Genomic DNA, 22,078 nt, shown 5'->3' with positions numbered 1-22,078 from the left:
ATGCAGGACCATGGTACACGGTTTCTATATATACCTAGCCTCACTGGTCCCAGATCATGTTTGGCATGACAGAAAAAAAACTATTTGAGTTGGCTATATAGCACAAACAGATCTGAGACCAGTCTACGATGCACTTTGCTTACTCATACCACTTTTACAGTGGCATCTCTCCACCAAGGCAGGCTGTATCAGACTGGAGGCACTCAACCTCAGCATTGGAGGCTACTCCTAGAAACAGGCCCCAGATCAGTGGAGTGAGCCCATTACTGCCTCCACACCTCATTGGGCTTCTCTGCTTTCTCACAGCAAAGCTTCTGCTCAGCAGCCTGTGTAACGCCACAGGGAACTCCAGCCCAGATCAAACACACACACACACACACACACACACACACACACACACACACACACACACACACACACACACACACACACACACACACACACACACACACACACACACACACACACACACACACACACACACACACACACACACACACACAATCCTATGATCGGTGGTTAGCAGCACACACAGCAGGCCCAAAGCCTCAAAACACTGCTTTACTCTCCCTTGTTTACACATGTATATACTGGTCACCTCCATAGAAACTTCACAGTGACACAAATAAAAGACAATGGAAAGTTGGGGCCTTCCTACAAACCCAAGCATCTCTTTGGCTGTTTGTGTTCTCCACTACTTGAAGCCCCTCACTCTGTTAGAGTGACTACATCCAGGATCACACGAGGAACCTAAGGAGTTAGAGGGTTCAGGAGAAGAAACCTAGGGTCAGAGGTTACTCACTGTCAGGGTTGGGGGACTTGGTGCGGTTGGGCGAGGAGCAGCGGATGGTGGTGACGATGGTGTTGTGGTGGGGATTGGGGTGGTGCGGGTGGTGGACCGGCGCATGATGACCATGGTTCTCGTGGTTGTTCTTTCCATTCCCCGTTGTCTCGGGTGCTTTGGTGACGCTGATCCCTGGTGTGGTCCTAGCGGCCGGGCCATCCCCCAGATTGGGGGGCTCGAACCTCCGGGCATGGCTGGGGGGCTCGGGGGTCCGGGCCCCTCCGCGAATCACCGCCTCCTGGGGTGTTTTAGCGAAGGTCACCTCCCGTTTGTGGCCCATCTCGGGCGTCTTGGAGTGGCCTAGGACCTCGGGTCGTTTCGTGCCGAATCGGAGGGAACCAGGGCTGGTTGGATCCACCTGCTTGGAGGAAATGTCGATGGAGAGCTCCGTGCGTCCCCGGGATATGGGTTCAGGAGGCTTGGAGCCGCCCCCTCCCATGATGGTCTTGGAGATGGGGCCGTTGTTGTTATTGCTGGCGCCCAGTTCACGGTAGTAGATGCTGGTGGGGGACATGACGGGGCGGTGGTTGGTGTTGTTGGGCGCCCGGCGGGAGCCTGGCGAGGAGTTGGCCGAGGTGTCCACATCCTCCACCTCAAACGACCTCTTTAGAGCTGCATGGAGAGTGAGATGAGACAGACACACTCAGTCATTGAGTCATCCATACTTGACCATTTCTGACATTGCTGATAATCAGAGTGCACTTAGGGCCGGTTTCCTAAACAAACATTGCGGCTAGTCCTGGACCAAACAAATACGACAGCAAATATATGAACAGTGTATTCTAATTCCAGAGGAGCAACATGAACTGTTCTGACGTCCCCGTGGCATAATAGCTGCTTGAGGTTAGTGGGTGGAGAGAAGCTGGAAAAGCAATCTCGGCGACATCACAAAGGAAAATGGCAGCGACAAGCAATTAAGCCAAGCTCAACTCATTTCAATAACTCTTTATTAGTGGTGCCAATCTGTCACTACATACGACTGCATATTGGCACTGTACACGTGTATATGGTGCCAGTTGTATGACACAGTATGTTATAAAATGTGATCCAATTTATACACCCACTTGCACAGCCTCAAATGGCCTTATATAAATGAAAGTCATATATCTGCCTTGTATTCTCTACATGCATTCTTTAATATTGTATGAGATATGGATGAGTTATGGATGAGTAGTAGTGGTAGTAACTGATGCATAGCCTATATACAATGCATTAATACCAAATGAACAAAAGGAGACACGCCTCCCCCAGGTTACTGGTGGCTTTGTGAGAAAATCCCAGAAATAAGTTTCAACCAAAACACGAGGCTAGTTTGGCCTTGTAGGCATTGCCTCTTAGAAGTCAACCTGAATCCCACGGGGAAGATGCTAAGCTAGTCACTGTGGTTACGAGCTGCTTATGACATCACAGGCACACACATCCATGTCCTCTCAACACAACTCCAAGCTGATGATCAGTTATGGCCTAAAGAGAGTGTGTGTGTCTGTCTGTCTGTCTACACGTGTGTATGTATGTGTGTATGTATGTACACCCACAGAGGGGGTACTCAGCCCCTATCCCATTGCCCTCTCCATAAACCCAGTCCGAGCAGTGAAGGGACTCAGAGAGCTGGAGACAATCACACCAAAGCCTTTCCTCAATAGATCAGTTATGGGCCTAATCTAATTTTACTGCTATAAACCTCTTCATTTTATGACAGCGATACTCTTTCTCCCCCTAAGACAAATCCTCTTCTTGCCAAACTATAATTTAGCGTGCTGGAGGAAATGTCTTGCTCTTCTCTGACTGTCCAATGGCATTTTTCCAGTTCAAGAACCTTTTTATGGCCTCATAAGTGTCCATGATGTCTATATGCTGTTGTATGATTGGTGTTGCTAGCACCCCTTCCCTCTGTAGCTCTCTATTTAAACACTCACTCCTGCTATGGTTACCGTACATCTTTCCATTTTATTTCACTGATCTGCCTTTCCTTGTTCTTGCATTCCCTGTGCATTGAAAAGCTAGCTTACCAACGTTAGCATAGCAGCATTAGCAAACTGCTAAACCTCCTAACTGCATTTGAAGGGTCTCATGTGTACATACTGTAGGTGTTAAATGCTCTTAACGACCCCCAAAACACCTTCTGAAAGGTTGTTAACTAAACATTTATTTCCAACGACGACTAACTGTTATTCTCTCATGCTTCCTCCATTACGCTCTCATGATTTGGGGAATATTGGCGTTAAATTCCGGAGTCTACGAGGCATTATAAAAACATTTAAGTCCTCCATTTTAAGGATGGGTGTTGCTTTGGCTGTTACTAAAAACACGTCCCATCTACCATATCTTTAATTAGAATGGGAGACCCAATCCCATATGCCACTTATATAAAACAGAAGACGGTTATAAGTTATTTCCACTTTGCCACTCTACTCCATCCCCCATAACCCCCCTTTCCTCCCTAGTGTATTTTAAGATTGTGCTGAATGATTCCAAGTATCCGGCTACTTTCAACTCGGTCCAGGACTAGGACTTGACTGCCAAATCAGTCTGCTGCTTAGTGCTTAGCAAACAGTGAGCTGGGAGACCATTAGTCTATTCAGTGATCTGAAACGTTCCGAACGTTGCAGACAGAAATAGAATGAACAGAGCTGACACGATTCCCTACTCTATCTTCTCTACAACATACATTTCTACCTGAGTGTTCTGTATCGTTACATGCTCTTGAACACGGCAGGGTTGCAATGCATAGAGAGACAGTCAGTATAAGCCTAACAACTGATAGGACGTGAGTGTTACTATCAGAGAGAAACTGTACAATGTATGATTAAATGCTCAATGCTTAAAAACAGTCGGCTGGGTGTAAGACCACGGTTTCATAGAGACGGTCAGACACGCATAACACTGATAGGACTTAAGTGTTATCATAACATCCAAGATGGCTGCACATGATTTAATATGACCTAAAAATGCAACTTTCTCAACAGACACCATGTGCCTGAGAATGACTTGGAAAGAGAGAGACATTACGGGAATTACTATAGCAAATAGGAACGCTCCTCGACTCAGTTCTACCATGCGGTTTTCCATGGTTTTCTATACATTCAGGTCACTCTATCCAACATCATTCCGCTAGAAAACAGAGAAGAAGGATCACGTATTTCCGAGGAAGCATCCAAGGATATCCCTGTCATGGATTTCACACGTGCTGGATTGACCTGGGATCACGGAGCGCCAGTATCCCGACGTGAGCGAAGGCCAGGCGTACGGCACCGTCTCATCCCCCAAGTGAAATGGCATTCCCAGACAATGAGCTGGAAATACAGAACTGTGGAATCTCCTTAAGAAACAGAGCCTACTTCTCTCTCTCCCTGTGTAGCCTACCTCTTAGTGTTCAGTGTCTCACAGTCTCTTGTGAGGTGATGACCATAACAATAGCCATAGGGCCAGGCATTTTTCCTGACCAAGAACAAATCTGGGCCCTAGTCCAGGCCTATAACTGGGCCAACAGAGTTTTTCCTGGTCAGATGTTGTGGTCAGAAAAACTCCTGGTCCTAGCATAGCACAACACACTAAGATGGAGGCTCTCTCCCACCTGGCCTAAATAGTAGGGTCGGGTAGATACCAGCATCGCAAAAAACATTCCATAGCAAAAATGAAAACACGAAGCAAACTCAACTCCTTGGTCCTTTAAAAGCCAGCTGTGTAAAAATATTGTGCTGTAGCTGTCACGACTTCTGCCGAAGTTGGTCCCTCTCCTTGTTCGGGCGGCGTTCGGCGGTGGCTTTCTAGTCGCCACCGATCCATGTTTCATTTTCATTTGGTTTTGTCTTCATCATACACACCTGATGTCTATTCCATTAATTATGCTCTTTATTTAACCCTCTGGTTTCCCTCTCTGTTTTGTGCGTTGTTGTTTGTCATGTGGGTTCGTGTTCTTGTGCTTTGGATTATTTGTGTTTTCCTTGTTGGAACGTTATCTTTATTTTTGAGTAAACTTTCGGACTATACTCATATCTGTGTCCTGCGCCTGACTCTGCATTTTTACCCTTCACCAACACCCTCACAGTAGCTTGGAAAAGAAATGCATGTGACTCTGGATGACACCATAATGATGTTTGTTTTCCAACATTAGAACTGTTTTCTTAAAGAAGTTAAATCTGCTTGGTGTTTTGTTTCCCTGCCACGACACTAACGAGTATCGCACTACTGGCATCGCCCTGGGCCTACTAAATAGATTTAAATAGAGGAGAAATCCCCTGCTAGGCCCAGGTGCTAGCCTTGACTTCCTGTCCCTGTGTGCATCACTGGCGGTAGCTCATCTCCTCAAGGAAACACAGATAGAGTAATGGACAATAGATACTGTACAGCTCTGACGCAGCTAGAAAGAGATAGGCTTATGATAAGTTTTTATCTAATGGTTTGAGTTAACACAGTCAATGTGCATTTCACTGCTAGTGTACACCTGTTATTTACGAAGCATGTGACGAATACAATTCGATTTTTATGCAGGATATGGAGCGGAGAAATGTAGTTATGCTCCAACCAAAACGAGCCACCTGTCACGTTCCTGACCTATTTATGTTAGTTGTTATGTGTGTTAGTTGGTCAGGACGTGAGGTTGGGTGGGCATTCTATGTTTTCTGTTTCTGTGTTGGTTTTGGGTTGCCTGGTATGGCTCTTAATTAGAGGCAGGTGTTTGGCGTTCCTCTAATTAAGAGTCATATTTAGGTAGGCGTTGTCACAGTGTTCGTTGTGGGTGATTGTCTTCCGTGTTTGTGTTATGGCTGCACCATACGGAACTGTATACGGTTTGTTCAGTTTATGTAGTCTGTTTCCTATTCGTGCGTTCTTCGTGTTTATGTAAGTTCTCATGTTTAGGTCAGTCTACGTCGTTTGTTATTTTGTATCATTTCAAGTGTAGTTCGTGTTCGTTTTTCGTCTTGTCATTAAATTCATTATGTGTTCAAACTTCGCTGCGCCTTGGTTCAATCCCTGCTCCTCTTCGGATGAAGAAGAGGAGGACAGCCGTTACAGAATCACCCACCATACCAGAGCCAAGCAGCGGAGTCAACGGAGAAAGGGACAGGAAAAGAAGGAGCAATGGACATGGGACGATGTATTGGACGGAAAGGGTTGCTACACTTGGGAGGAGATCCTGGCTGGTAGGGATCGCCTCCCATGGGAACAGCTGGAGGCACTGAGGAGAGCAGAGGCTACCGGAGAGAGGAACCGGAGCTATGAGGGAACGCGTCTGGCACGGAAGCCCAAAAAGCCCGTAAGTAATTCCCAAAAATTTCTTGGGGGGGGGGCTAGGAGGTAGTGGGCCAAGGGCAGGTAGGAGACCTGCGCCCACTTCCCAGGCTTACCGTGGAGAGCGGGAGTACGGGCAGGCGCCGTGTTACGCAGTAGAGCGCACGGTGTCTCCTGTACGAGTGCATAGCCCAGTGCGGGTTATTCCACCTCCCCGCACTGGTAGGGCTAGATTGAGTATTGAGCCAGGTGTCATGAGGCCGGCTCAACGCGTCTGGTCTCCAGTGCGTCTCCTCGGGCCGGCATACATGGCACCGGCCTTACGCATGGTTTCCCCGGTTCGCCTACATAGGCCGGTGCGGGTTATTCCACCTCCCCGCACTGGTCGGGCGACCGGGAGCATTCAACCAGGTAAGGTTGGGCGGGTTCAATGCTCAAGAGTGCCAGTACGCCTCCACGGTCCGGTATTTCCGGCACCACCTCCCCGCCCCAGCCTAGTACCTACAGTGTCTACACTACGCACTAGGCTACCAGTGCGTATCCTGAGCCCTGTTCCTCCTCCACGCACTCTCCCTGTAGTGCGTGTATCTAGCCCGGTGCCTCCAGTTCCGGCCCCACGCACTAAGCTACCAGTGCGTCTCCAGAGCCCTGTACAAACTGTATCTTCTCCCCCTACTAATCCTGATGTGCTTGTCCTCAGCCCGGCGTCACCAGTGCCGGTACCACGCATCAGTTATAGAGTGGGCTTTGAGAATACAGTGTGCCCTGTCCCTGCTCCCCGCACTAGTAGGAAGGTGCTTATCCTTAGCCCGGTGCCTCCAGTTCCGGCACCACGCACCAGGTCTACAGTGCACCGTATCCGGCCAGAGCCATCCGTCTCCCCAGCGCCATCTGAGCCATCCGTCTCCCCAGCGCCATCTGAGCCATCCGTCTCCCCAGCGCCGTCTGAGCCATCCGTCTGCCAGGAGCCTGCAAAGCCGCCCGTCTGCCATGAGCCTGCAAAGCCGCCCGTCTGCCATGAGCCTACAGAGCCATCCGCCAGACAGGAGCCGCTAGAGCCGTCAGCCAGACAGGAGCCGCTAGAGCCGTCAGCCAGACAGGATCTGCCAGAGCCGCCAACCAGACAGGATCTGCCAGAGCCGCCAACCAGACAGGATCTGCCAGAGCCGCCAACCAGACAGGATCTGCCAGAGCCGCCAACCAGACAGGATCTGCCAGAGCCGCCAGCGAGCCATGAGCAGCCAGAGCCGTCAGAGAGCCATGAGCAGCCAGAGCCGTCAGAGCGCCATGAGCAGCCAGAGCCGTCAGAGCGCCATGAGCGTCGAGAGCCGTCAGCCTGCCATGAGCGTCGAGAGCCGTCAGCCTGCCATGAGCGTCGAGAGCCGTCAGCCTGCCATGAGCGTCGAGAGCCGTCAGCCTGCCATGAGCGTCGAGAGCCGTCAGACAGCCATGAGCGTCGAGAGCCGTCAGCCAGCCATGAGCGTCGAGATTCGTCAGTCAGCCATGAGCTGCCCTTCAGCCTGAAACGGCTAGATACCCAGAACTGCCCATCAGTCCAGAGCTGTCTCTCTGTCCGGAGCTGCCTTTCAGTCCGGAGTTGCCCCTCTATCCTGATCTCCCTCTCTATCTTGATCTACCTCTATATTCTTATCTATCCCTCTGTCTTGATTTATCTCTCTGTCCCGGTGCTGTCCTTATTAGTGATGTTATTAAGAGGATTTTGTGGGGGTAAAAAGAGGGTGGACATTCTTGGAGGGAGGAAGCTAGGATGGATTATGGTGGGGTGGGGACCTCGCCCGGAGCCTGAGCCACCACCGTGGTTAGATGCCCACCCAGACCCTCCCCTAGACTTTGTGCTGGTGCGTCCGGAGTTCGCACCTTGTGGGGGGGGTAATGTCACGTTCCTGACCTATTTATGTTAGTTGTTATGTGTGTTAGTTGGTCAGGACGTGAGGTTGGGTGGGCATTCTATGTTTTCTGTTTCTGTGTTGGTTTTGGGTTGCCTGGTATGGCTCTTAATTAGAGGCAGGTGTTTGGCGTTCCTCTAATTAAGAGTCATATTTAGGTAGGCGTTGTCACAGTGTTCGTTGTGGGTGATTGTCTTCCGTGTTTGTGTTATGTCTGCACCATACGGAACTGTATACGGTTTGTTCAGTTTATGTAGTCTGTTTCCTATTCGTGCGTTCTTCGTGTTTATGTAAGTTCTCATGTTTAGGTCAGTCTACGTCGTTTGTTATTTTGTATCATTTCAAGTGTAGTTCGTGTTCGTTTTTCGTCTTGTCATTAAATTCATTATGTGTTCAAACTTCGCTGCGCCTTGGTTCAATCCCTGCTCCTCTTCGGATGAAGAAGAGGAGGACAGCCGTTACACCACCAGAACCATAACGTATTGTTTCCTGTTTACAGGCTCACGGTAGATATAGAAAGAGACCGATGTCCTGGTTGTGTTGGTTCTGACTGAGGTCAAAAAGATCAAAGTCATCGCCGCATCCTGTTGTGGGGTTTAGTGAGGTTAGAGAAAAGATTGAACACTGAGGAAAGAGAGGGCGAGAGAGAGAACATAGACGTATACTAAAACTGACTAAAAAAGGTCAAGACATGAGGTTGTGTTCTCTAGGGTCCACTGTTGCACTACAGCTCATCCACATCAGCACGCTATCCTACTAAACAAGGCCAACGGACGTCATGGTGGCCTTCATGTTAGAGTCCCAGGGCTTGATCAATACTCCTTCTCTGAGACACTTTGTGAGTATGGGCCCTGAGCTCCATGGCATGTCGTCTGAGTCCTGATGTGACCGGCTGGATCAGCTTCCTCAAAGAAAGGGGTCTAGACGGGGGACAGACGGCCTTCAGACCGGCCTCTTAGAACTGAAGAGTGAAGGGAGCTCTCCTGGGGACCGCAACTCTGAGGCCCAAATGCTAGAGTTACATCAGTGTGTGTGTGTCTAGCCTAATTGATGTCTATTGGGCCGGATGTGCAAGTGTGTGTTTTGAGGGTTCTTTAGGGCAGAAAAGGCCAACTGTACTGTAGCAAATATATAGTATTACACACTATCTATGGGATACTAGAGAAGATATTGCCAAATAATATTGCTGACCTTTCTCTGCTCATATAACACCATGGTATTAAGTCTGTAGTCAATGGTTGCCTCACTGAACAATCTCTTACATTCCAGACTCGCTCACTTCCTGATCAGTATCACATGACGGTGGAACTATGAGGACGCTGACAGTTACTGTAATACTGCCAGATTATGGTCTATGAAAACATAAGAGGCATGATGATATAATGCTAGCATTTAAAAACTGTGCCGTTTCAGACATATACTACTGTACACACAATGCCAAGCCCACTGGCAAAACAGTGATTATGACTTGAATTAAATGTCTTTTCAAGTTTTTGACAACACTTTATCTTGATACACTAACACAAACTATAATGGTGAAGTTTAACGCCGTGGTACTACATGCTTACGCACGCTTACGCACATAGCGGTTCTGCCAGTGTCAACAGAAGTGGGCTACAACATCACGCAGCGGAATTATAATACTATAGAAATCTTTCAAAACCAAGTCTGACAAGGCAAGGCCATCGAATGACCAATAAAGTTACACAAATCCTCCCCCTATTATATTTCACTTGATCAGTCCAAAGCTTTAGCCACCGCTAATGTTAGTGTGTCAAATATACACTTCCTTGTGTCTTCTCTGGACACTGTTGGGTTTATGCTGACACACGGTGTGACAAAGAGAAAGAGAGACAAAGAGAGAGAAAGAAAGATAGAGGAACTCAAAGTGAATGCAGCTGTTGGTAGTTCAGTAGTACTTGGCTCTATACCTTTCAGTCTGAACCCCTGGGTGCTTGGCAGGTAAGGCCTTTCAGTCTGAACCCCTGGGTACTTGGCAGGTAAGGCCTTTCAGTCTGAACCCCTGGGTACTTGGCAGGTAAGGCCTTTCAGTCTGAACCCCTGGGTACTTGGCAGGTAAGGCCTTTCAGTCTGAACCCCTTGGTACTTGGCAGGTAAGGCCTTTCAGTCTGAACCCCTTGGTACTTGGCAGGTAAGGCCTTTCAGTCTGAACCCCTTGGTACTTGGCAGGTAAGGCCTAGTTCATTCCTTTGAACAAGCAACCGCCACAGGTTAACGACTAGAAAGCCTTCTGTATTGCAGGCTACTGCCATCCTGATTTTACATCACTTGTTGCCCACTGGAGCCATTTCCAATGTTAGAAGTAGCAAGAGCGGATGTATTCCAGACAACACCTGCAGCTATTTCAAACTCCACCATAACAAACAGACCCTGAGAGGACTATTCACTATTTAGTTGATTCTCTATTGAGTTGATTCAATTAATCAGAGAGCAATAATAGACCAAGGCGTATGACTTGATGGTGATCTCAGATGCAGTCAAAAATAAGAAATTAAAATCCATACCAAAGCACTAACATAAACCACACAATCTAGAAACACACACTGTCCACAAACAAGAAGCTTCTGGAAAATCCCCACACTTCTAGTTTGAGCTGAGAGACAGACATACCACGGACCAGACTGGATTTGCAAGTAAATGGCAGAGTAGGCCTACGTCAGCCGTGTTTCAGCAGCAGTGTGTGACCAATAGCCACGTTTCTACACAGCCCTGATCAGATACCAGGGAGAATCAGATACAAGCAGAATTCACAACTGCCTGAGAGAACAGGCTGAGTGACAGGGTGGCTGACATCATCCTGTTACCATGGCACTGATATGGTATTTTTCATCCATTTGAGTACTGCTAATGGAAAGTTAACAGCACACTGTACCTACAAATTTGAGCAACACAATCTGCATAGTAATATCAAATCAAATGTATTTATATAGCCCTTCTTACGTCAGCTGATATCTCAAAGTGCTGTACAGAAACCCGGCCTAAAACCCCAAACAGCAAGCAATGCAGTTTAAAATCATTTGTTAAAAAGGAACTGTTGGACCTGACAAGCACTAATGAACTGAGTTTACAAAGAAAGTGGTGCACAAGCCTCCAAAGATGGTCATAAAAGTGCACGGACACTCTACCAAATATACATAAACACATGCCACTTTAAAAGAGAGCCCAGGCAATAGAACACATGTTTACTTTACCTATTTTTGGCAGGGTAACACACACACACACACACACACACACACACACACACACACACACACACACACACACACACACACACACACACACACACACACACACACACACACACACACACACACACACACACACACACACACACACACACACACACTCTCGGTGGAATTTCCTCTCCCTGCCCAAACAGCGGCACGGTCCCTCAGAACACATAATCTCTCACTAAAAGAACTACCTGGACATAAACCTACAGCTGTGGGAGATAGAGTCTGGTCTGTCCAATATGGAGAGATCACCACAATCCTTTCTGTCAAAGAACAAGGTCTTCATGCCCCGACTGATATTGTTTTGAGCTTCACTGACTCAAAACTACTTTCTGAAGCAGGACCACACATCCAGACGTGTAATTCTAAGGGAGTGAATGCACATAGACCGATCTGACCAAGAGAGCGAGAACCCAAAGCTCATCAAGTGTTGGACTGTGTCCATATGACCCTAAAGAAATGAAATGAACAATACTGGCATGTTTAACTGTGTTCAGTCACACATTCAGATTCTCAGATCTGACGGAGTAAACACGCTTTCAGTTCAAAGTGTGTGGGTTTTGGTTTTACTGTCCTTGTGGGGATAAAAATAAGAAACCCGCACACTGCTCTCGATAGTATCACTGCTCTTTAATAAGCTCTACGTATCGGCCTCCAGAGCCCTCATAGGGATAGTAAAACAAGGAAAATTCAGACAAATGGATGCGTTTTGTCAAGCCCACAAAGGATAAGGCTTTTTTTTTGCTTCAGCGGTTAGGTTTAAGCTTACAATTAGGGTTAGAGTTAGGGTTAGGTTTAGTTTTCGGATTAAGGTTAGAATAAGGATTAGGGGTTAGGGCAGGGTTTCCCAAACTCGGTCCTTGGGACCCCAAGGGGTGCATGTTTTGTTTTTTTGCCCTAGCACTACACAGCTGATTCAAATAATGAACTAATCATCAAGCTTTGATCATTTTAATGAGCTGTTTAGTGAGGCCAAAAACCAAAACTTGCACCCCTTGGGGTCCGAGAGACTGAGTTTGGGAAACGGAATGGGAATCAATTGTTTGGGATCAATTGTTTGTTCCCCACAAGGATAGCAAAATAAACGTGTGTGTGTGTGTGGCATCTGTCAGACCTTTCATAGCCGGAGGGAAGGACACACTCGGACCGGAGGAGGAAGAGGAAAGGAGGAAGAGGACAACAAAGGAAATCAATGCTAGCTTCACAGGACAGCTAGGAAAACAAAGGAGAGAGACAGAGGATACACTGAGGAGTTGTGAATGAATGGGGGTTTGATGCAGTGGCCAGATGTGAGGCTTTACTATGAGTCCCTTTAATGCTTTCAGCTGGAAGGTTTCCTGCGATGGAGTAGCACTGTCAATATTGGGGTACTCTACTGACATTACTAGGATATATTTTTTAAATGTACCTTTATTTAACAAGGCAAGTCAGTTAGTTAAGATCAAATTCTTATTTACAATGACGGCCTAGTTCAGTTCCCCTCGTTCAGGGAAAGAACGACAGATTTTTACCTTGTCAGCTCGGGGATTCGATCTAGCATCCTTTCGGTTACTGGCCCAATGCTCTAACCACTAGGCTACCTGCCGCCCCATATAAATCAATAACAGACTCGCATTAAGAGACAGGGGGGAACACATGCCCAATGCGCGTGCGAACACACAAACAAACTCGAGAAACCAAAACCGAGCGAGAGAGACCCGTGCTGTTAAATGAAGAAGGCTAGTGACTCAATTGTAAATTCGATCTAGAAATAGTCTTTTTGACAGTTGTCAGTTATCTTCCGTCGTTAGTCACCACTGGCTGTCGATAGGAACATCTGTGACAAATAAAAGAGGGTAATCAAAACAAGACAAACCTTCAAAGTCAGAGATAATTCCGTCTAAGTGAGCAGTAACCTTGGAGTCAGACATCTTGCTGGTTTGATATCCAAGTAAACAGAATTCACAAATCCCCTCCCAATCAAGGTAACGTTCCAGAGTCCCTCTATGGATTCTAAACAAATCCCAAATTAGGAGCCAGTGTAAAAAAACAGAGTGCTGAGTAGTAGATCTGATCCAAGCCCACAGCTTTCTTAAAGGAGCAACTTATTTTTCTCTGCTTCCTCCTATGCCTGGCACTACATCGCAGCGTTCAGTCTTCAGAGAGTGAAAGGCAAGCCCTCCTCTCCTCCCCTCAGAGAGAAACTCCCTTTTTTTTGTGCATCTCCCTGCCTGCCGTCTCCCTCTCAATGAGTGTGTGTGTGTGCGTGCATGACTGTGTCTGTGTGTCAAGTCTGATCCCATAACATTCTACAACTTGTAAAAAGACATGCGCCAACAGGGGAATTGTCACACAGCCACTTAATCAACTTCCTAGCCTCGTGTAATCAACCAGAAAGCTCCCCTTCCCTCAGCCAACCAGTCAAAAAGTCAGGCCCTCAAGAATGGCCTTCATAAACCTCAAGCCACTCAGTCCCACTCCACTCGAGCTAACATGAACTGACCACCTCAGAAAGTACCTCAGTAGTTATAGATAAACATGGAATTCTGCCTCACTACCACTAATTAAAGAACACTCACTTCTCTGGTACTTTCCTGACACAAAGTCTGACTGCATCTGCAATGGCACCCTTTTTCCAAAAAAATGTATGTATATTTTAATTTCACCTTTATATAACTAGGCAAGTCAGTTAAGAACAAAATCTCATTTACAATGACATCCTACCCCGGCCAAACCTGGACGACGCTGTGACAATTGTGCGTTTCCCTATGGGACTCCCAATCACGGCCGGATGTGATGCAGCCTGGACTATACTATATAGTGCACTACCTTTGACCAGGGCTCATATAAAGCACCTTTAAGACCAGGGCTCATATAGTGCACTACCTTTTTGACCAGGGCTCATATAGTGCACTACCTTTTTGACCAGGGCTCATATAGTGCACTACCTTTTTGACCAGAGCTCATATAGTGCACTACCTTTTTGACCAGGGCTCATATAGTGCACTACTTTTTTGACCAGGGCTCATATAGTGCACTACTTTTTTGACCAGGGCTCATATAGTGCACTACCTTTTTGACCAGAGCTCATATAGTGCACTACCTTTTTGACCAGGGCTCATATAGTGCACTACCTTTTTGACCAGGGCTCATATAGTGCACTACCTTTTTGACCAGGGCTCATATAGTGCACTACCTTTTTGACCAGGGCTCATATAGTGCACTACCTTTTTGACCAGAGCTCATATAGTGCACTACCTTTTTGACCAGGGCTCATATAAAGCACCTTTAAGACCAGGGCTCATATAAAGCACCTTTAAGACCAGGGCTCATATAGTGCACTACCTTTTTGACCAGGGCTCATATAGTGCACTACCTTTTTGACCAGGGCTCATATAAAGCACCTTTAAGACCAGGGCTCATATAGTGCACTACCTTTTTAACCAGGGCTCATATAGTGCACTACCTTTTTGACCAGGGCTCATATAGTGCACTACCTTTTTGACCAGGGCTCATATAGTGCACTACCTTTTTGACCAGGGCTCATATAGTGCATTACTTTTTTTGACCAGAGCCCTATATAGGGAATAGGGTTCCATTTCAGACTCATCCTTAGACTCACTACCTCTCTAATTAAAGAACACTCACTTCTCTGGAAGTGGGCCCACCTGGTGGCTGGCATCGCCTCACCCCAACACCTTCAGGTCAGCAGCAGTCCTGCTGTGTTTTATTGTGTGTTCTGGCTCCTCTGTATGGCGAGTGTCTAGGGACCAGGGCCAGAGGCTGCCAGGTAGAGTGTGTGTGTGTGTCCAAGGACTATGGAGTGTGTGGGTTTATGATATATACCAGTTATAGGACTGGAATACTTCTGCTAGACTGCTACCATGTTTTTGACCACTTGTGCTGTGTTGGAAAGGTTACAGTCTTCTATGGATTGTGTAGGGTGCCTCTCAGTGCTGAGAGCAACCATGGGTTGAGTCTGCCTCATAAGTACTCACATACCCACATTCTGTGTGTCACACATCCAGTAAAACCTGACAGCTGTGTATAGGCGTGTGGTGTGTGTGCCTGCGTGCATGTGTGTTACATCCTCACTAACCCATGCCTGTGCATTCATGTACGTATCTTCGGTCAAATGTAGCAGTGTGTGGCCCCCTGGTACTCAGACCCAGTGGCAGTACTGTAAACCATATGCCACACAGCCCGAGTCCTCAATTAAACCTAAAACACACCGTGTGAAATACACACCTCCCCAGCCAGCATATATTTATCTAAACACGCACGCAAACACACACGCACGCGCAGATGATGGCTCCCTCCCAGGCATCGAGAGACAGATTTTCAAAACAACATCTGGAGCGCGTGTGTGTTTCAGTACCCCTGAAATAGCCCAGTAAACAGTGTTTGAAGGCTCAGGGCTAAACTGTAGAAAAATCCCCACCAAAACAATACAGCCTGGTCCTGGATCATGGCAGAGAGAGAGAGAGAGAGAGAGGAGACAGGAGAGCTGTGGTGTAGATGCATGGTGTTTGTGTAAAAGGGTGCCGGTTTGGGTCAGTACAATGTACTTATAGGATAGGCTGGTCTAGGACTCTTCACATATTGACTCTTAACGTCATCTCTCTCCAGTATGATGCGGGTTAGCTTTGTCACTTCCTGTGTAGGCCTCCTTAATACTTCCCTGGTTGTACCTGCAGACTTGGTTGTCAGGCCAATTTCAGACGAATAGGAACACACGACCACAGACTTTTATCATGAGGAAGTGACAAACCAGTCGCCCCACATCAATTCCATTTATGAGTGTGTGTGTGCGTGATTAGACAGTTCCTATAAAATGACACCTTTTAAAACGGCATTGTCCTGACCTTTCAGTCCAGACAGCGTGGCAACAGTGCACTGATGACTGCTGATGGAATTAACAGAGCTAAATAAACTTGGCTTCAATAAAGTCTTGAGTAGCGAAACTACGCAATTAAACGGGATAATAACATAGAGAGAGACAGAGAGAGAGAGAGAATGAGCGCGTGAGAGAGCTGTCCAATTAGAACTTGTAAACACGCCAGGCCTCCTATCCTGACTGGATAATTTCACACTTTGCCCATCAGGCATAAAAAAAACACACTCTGTGCGATGAAGTGTGCCTTTTTACACGTCATGTTATGCTGCGTTTAGACGAGGGACGCAAAAAACGTCATACCAGTCGTCATCAAATCAAATTTTATTTGTCACAGGCGCCGAATAAAACTGGTGTAGACTTTACTGCGAAATGCTTGCTTACAAGCCCTTCCCAACAATGCAGGGTTAACAAAAAAATACAAAAAATAGTAACACAAGAGGAATAAAATACACAAGAATGTAGCTATATAGAGGGAGTACCAGTACAATGTGCAGTAGTACTAGGTATTTGAGGTAGATATGTACATGAAGGCAGGGTAAAGTGACTAGGCATCAGGATAGATAATAATGAGGTAGATATGTACATGAAGGCAGGGTAAAGTGACTAGGCATCAGGATAGATAATAATGAGGTAGATATGTACATGAAGGCAGGGTAAAGTGACTAGGCATCAGGATAGATAATAATGAGGTAGATATGTACATGAAGGCAGGGTAAAGTGACTAGGCATCAGGATAGATAATAATGAGGTAGATATGTACATGAAGGCAGGGTAAAGTGACTAGGCATCGGGATAGATAATAATAAGACAAAAATAAAGAACAGAACATAGCGAGACATGGCAGACGGCAAAATGTTAAATATTCGAACTCTGGCGGCAAGTCCCATCTACCGTGGCGGCTGACGGCATTCACCGCCAACCTCAACGGCGTTTACTGTCGTGCTCTCATTGAAAACAATGACATCTGGTTTGCCATCTATCTCGTACCATCTAAAAGTACCATTATTGTAGCATTCCCTACACGTTACGTTAGCATTTTCCACACCTTCAATGAATGTTCCACTGGTGCAAGGCCCAGTCAGACCCGTAGATCATACAAGGGTCACACGAGAGCTGGCCCTCGCTGTGATACACCTTCAGGACTACCAGTATCCATTGACGAATATATCATGACTAACCTAACCCCAGATTTGACCCCTGTTCCGTCATTTCCATATAATAGCCTAGTACCAGCCAAACTCCCAACACCAAAGGCGGGGCTTCCATAGAGCCTGCCCGCCCAGTTTCCTACTTTCCTGTTCTCAATGTCCAGGGCCATGTTCTTTGGGCCCGGTCTTATCCTAGTAGAGAAATAATAATACTAGCAGACAATAAAAGGTAGGGTGCAGAGAGGTGGGGAGGTAGATGTGTCGACAGCTGACTCATGGAGGAAATCCTGTACACTGCTTTTATGCAACACAAAGAGCCTTGCAACTTCCTCTACAGGGGTTAGCCATTGGGTAGTGTGCATGTGTGTGAGTGGAGTCTTGCATGTGTTTGTTGTGCTGTGGCTTAAGGGTACTGCATTGGCTATCGTTGGCATTCACTGCACTGTTTACATTGTGCAAAACCCAAACTAATGCAAAGGAATATTCACACACAGCAGCCGATGGATGAGTAAGCTGACATGTGACACACTGAACAGGCCTTGTGTTGATCCAGAGTATGTAAGAACCAGTGTTCAGAGCAAAGCCCTATCGCCACCTCCCTCCCTCCGCATTGACCTCAACTGGTCTATCAACTCACTCCTCAGCCACCAATAGCCTGCCATGGCTGTGATGAGAGCGTCACTCAACAGGATATCCTGTACTGATCATCTCTACTTAAAATGTCACAATACAGACATGGAAATGGCATTTCTGATTTCCACTATTAAACATCGATTTTCATTTGACCACTGAAGCAGCAGCCAGCCACAATGAGGGAGTCAGCTATCTGCCAGTATAGCACAATGTGCTGCCAATACTTAGAGATGATCAATAAGACATCACATTGAACATATTATCTTAAATCCAGCACAGCCGAGGGTAGAGAGGCTACACCACGGCCGTAACTCTGAGGTTTGACGCTACGGTTTATAGCAGTGAAACACTACAGAGCCAAAACGGAGAGTGGAGACAGAGGCTCAAAACACAGGTCCAAAATGTCCCGTTAAGACTGAATACTATAGCTCATATCGCTCTCAAAACAAGTTACGTGTTTTTTTTGGGGGGGGGGGGGGGTTGGTTGTCATAGCAACATATCTCAAATCAACCCTATAAAATAAAATAAAATAAAGAGGAAGTTGCTCAACCCAGGGCTTCCTGGGTGAAAGGCGACTGCTGCCACCAAACGCTCGAGCTGTGGAAAAACCTCACACTTCTCCTCACCCCCACCAACGTCCGACTTTGCTATATTCTTCCAAATCACACAAGAAAGAAATCCCTGTCTGCAAAATATGAATCATCCACATGGAACTTTTCACAGAGCTCAGTGAAATGGTGGTGCACTCCACTGACTGCATGCAGAGACAGACGGCTAAGGGAAAACTCACATAGCAACACTGCCTCCCTGTGGTCTAATCTAGAACTATACAGAGTCTGCACAGCAGATCAAGATCAGATGCTCTGAGCTGAAGCAGAGCCATCTCATTAGCAGCTGAATGAAGGCTAATTTTCAGAGTGACGCTCAGTTTGATGTCCGACGCTAATCTCCACAAGCCTGTTGGATTAGCTTTATCGTTTTAATCCAGACTGAGCCCATATGGGCCAGTTTAGAAGCCCCTCTACACTCAAAACGTACCAAAAAATGGAATATCCAATGAAAGACCTGATAAGGCAGATCTATGGATCAGAGATAGCTTCAGTCGTAGCACTGTGTGTAAACAGAGAGAGTGACATGAACAGGGGAAGTGGAGGAATATCAACCCTGAAGCTGAGAGCAACAGCGGGGAGGACACAGCATGACAAGACACCCAATCTGACAGGACACAGTGTGTGGGATGTGCTAGGCTTTCCTGAAAAGACGCTGGCGGAGGCCACAACCGAAAAAAAAAGCATATTAGCGACGACATGAGACATGAGCTCATGCCTCATCCCATAACTAAAAATAGAGACTTTCCCATCAACCATAGTTAATCCAGATGACTGAAATCAAGCATAAACTCCCTCGTATGCATGGCTATGACATTATTCAGAGTGAATCATGTCTATAGTCTAGCTCCCACATCAGGGTCAACTGTAGTGAATCATTATTCCATCATATCCAATGCAATCCTACTGCAATGCCTCAGTCACAAGTTGCATATTTGGTTTGTGGCTTTTCCACATTTCTTTCCATAGTAGTGTCCAGGATACCTTGTAGTCATGGGGCTTAAGACACTTCTTCACATGATGCCCACTCCCCTCTCACGCACACACTCATGCAGACAAGCACACTCAGTAAAGGCAGCCGTACAGTATCTCACAGCTGACAGTGTCAGAAAGAGAGACAAAGACAACCACCAGCTGCAGAGTAAACTATTACAAGTCAACCCTTAAAAATTGAGAGAATTCAACAACAACAAAAAATCCAAAGTGAAAAGGCTGAAATCATCATTAGAGCCGATGATCATATTCTTGTGGAATTCACGAGCAAGATGAATTAGTTAGTCCTAAACCCTTTCAAACAGTAGTGAGGCAAGCGGACGAGACAGACAGAGTGCCCCAGCGTCTACTGTATTGCCCGACTAAACAAACAGAACCCCGAATGACTCGTGGCTTCCTCTACACAGGCGAGGCAGCAAAGTTACCAAGTGAGTTAGAAAATAGTAAATTAAGCAGACTCCAAACTATGCAGAAGAAAAAGTTTGAGAGCCCAGAACTTACCGGCTATTCTGTCTCGCTCCATTACTTGCTCACAGCCTCAGCGACATGTAATGTCTGTCTTTTTTCTCTCCCTCCCTTTTTTTGCTGGAGACTTCCCCTTTTTCTGTCTGACTTAGTCACCTCTCTCCCCCTCCCTCCCTCCCTCTGTAATGCTAATGTCTTCAATCTGCCGTGATAATGCAGTGTTAGAACTGATCAGAGGGAAGTTCTCGCTCTTTTAATGAGTTTCTCTCTAGGGTCCTGGAACTCAAGCATCCCGCTACCTCCATTCAACAGCCCCCAATCACACTCTCACACACACTTACTCGGATGCTGTATGTGTAGGGACCTTCGACACCAAGACGCCAATGGTACAAGGTCGACGGACAAAGAACACTCTGAAAACATTACACTCAACTGAGTGAGTTATAGAGGAACTTTAACATTTCCTGACCAGAGACTGTGTATTCTATCCTCCCAGAGTATCTCCAGTTCTATTGACTGGGGTTTAAATCAGGAAAAACAAACACTGGAGCCACTTAACAGACCTGGAGCATTCCATAGTGCCCACCCCTAACCCCACTCCCTTTCCAACCCATCCCCTGACGCCAGGAGAGCAGGACGCACTCTGACCTCTGACCCTCCACCTTGCTCTCAGGAGAGGTCAAGGGTCACTTAGCGAGCTGCCGTCTGGGCGAGAAAACGGCCAAACAAACACACCCGTGTGTGTGTGTGAGAGTGTGAGTGAAAGGGAGAGGGCGGCCCAAGTTACAAGCACTTCCCTTCCCTTTCCATTTGTTCTCAAAGGGACATCCGATCCCTCCCTAGATACCGCAGAGTTAGTGGCTTTAGCTAGCCAGAGTTAGCGACTTAGCTATCTAGATAGCTTTAGCGTAAACATGATTGGAGGCAAACCCTTTGGCTCTTTCAGGTGAATGTGACCTGTCCTGGGCTGTTTTAGTTTAGTCTACAGGAACCGCGGCTGGGTGAGGACAGTGATATGCCACAGTTGCGATAGGGCAAGTTGTTTCTCTTGGCTCGCCCCGATGACAAACGCCCGGCTTTATCGGAGGTGAGGTGTTGATACAAGAGACGGGGCTGGGGATGGTGTACGTGTCGACAGGGATTTCTTGTACGTTGTCAAAAACTTCAACCGGAGGCAAACTTTAGTCTCTCTGCCAAAGAGTGTGATCAGAAGTGAGTTCACAAACACAAACAACCTTCTCTAGGTTTTCCCTCTTTGTAAGATCCTCTTTTTAAAAATGCTGCATCAACTGTATGAGGGACCCAAGGAAGTTGGAACTAGTCATTAATGGGTGCAACATGGCCAATAGATCCCGGAGTTGTGGCACACACACACACACACACACACACACACACACACACACTGGATCCTAGTGGGAAGGAGACCGGCATGGATGAGCAGTGGGGTTATCTGTATCTACATAACGGGGTTCTGTTAAAAAGGGCTATCTAGGGTCCCTCTTCTGACCTAAACCAGCTCTGTGGAGTTGTATGTCTCTCCCCCTCTGCTGCACCTCCTTCCTCTGGCTCTCCTCACTCCCCCACTGCTCATGTCATATGGCCATATGTCTGTGTGGGGGAGTAGAGGGACTGGATGGAGGGATAGGGGTGTGTGTGGATTTTGTAGGTGTGTGTCTATGTTGGTGTGCACGCACACACACACACACACACACACACACACACACACACACACACACACACACACACACACACACACACACACACACACACACACACACACACACTTGTACTGTGTGGTTACTAAAGGTCACACAAAGAAACCGATCAGATCTACACTCTGGATAAATTCTCACTTTTTTGATGCTGAATTAAAGAGGAACTCAGCCATAAGGAAGAAGCCAACTTTCATCCACACGGTGTTTGTCAATGTTACCCAAGTCTGTCAAAAATAGAGGCCCGGTTTTAAGGCCCTTGTCTGATTCCACCAAATCCTGCACTGAGCGCGTGTGTGTTTAGCATGTGTATGTGGGTGTGTGGGAGTGGGGGGGAGGTCTCATGCTGCTTAGTACTCAGACATTTAAAGCAGAGATAATCAGGGTCAAGACTAGCAACATAAA

The 22,078-nt window shown here is 46.9% G+C and overlaps 1 protein-coding gene across 4 annotated transcripts in view; it reads right to left on the bottom strand.

The window, feature by feature from the left end:
• Positions 1 to 22,078, bottom strand: part of LOC129839304 (septin-9-like) — a 90,468-nt gene that overhangs the window by 48,199 nt on the left and 20,191 nt on the right. The window contains exons 1-2 of one of the 4 annotated variants that reach the window (XM_055906624.1): positions 19,998 to 20,073; positions 803 to 1,456 (exon numbers count right to left, since the gene is read on the bottom strand). The exons of 1 other annotated variant lie outside the window; for it this stretch is intronic. In XM_055906624.1, coding sequence (XP_055762599.1) covers positions 803 to 1,456; positions 19,998 to 20,019 — 676 coding nt within the window. In that variant the 5' untranslated portion in view covers positions 20,020 to 20,073. Of the gene's footprint in view, positions 1 to 802; positions 1,457 to 13,092; positions 13,364 to 19,997; positions 20,074 to 22,078 lie in introns of those variants that run through there. 2 more of the 4 variants (XM_055906622.1, XM_055906623.1) reach the window with 2 other exon arrangements.

Source organism: Salvelinus fontinalis, chromosome 40, assembly GCF_029448725.1.
Source record: "Salvelinus fontinalis isolate EN_2023a chromosome 40, ASM2944872v1, whole genome shotgun sequence".
NCBI classification, from domain to species: domain Eukaryota; kingdom Metazoa; phylum Chordata; class Actinopteri; order Salmoniformes; family Salmonidae; genus Salvelinus; species Salvelinus fontinalis.
This window is presented reverse-complemented; position numbering and strand designations above follow the sequence as displayed.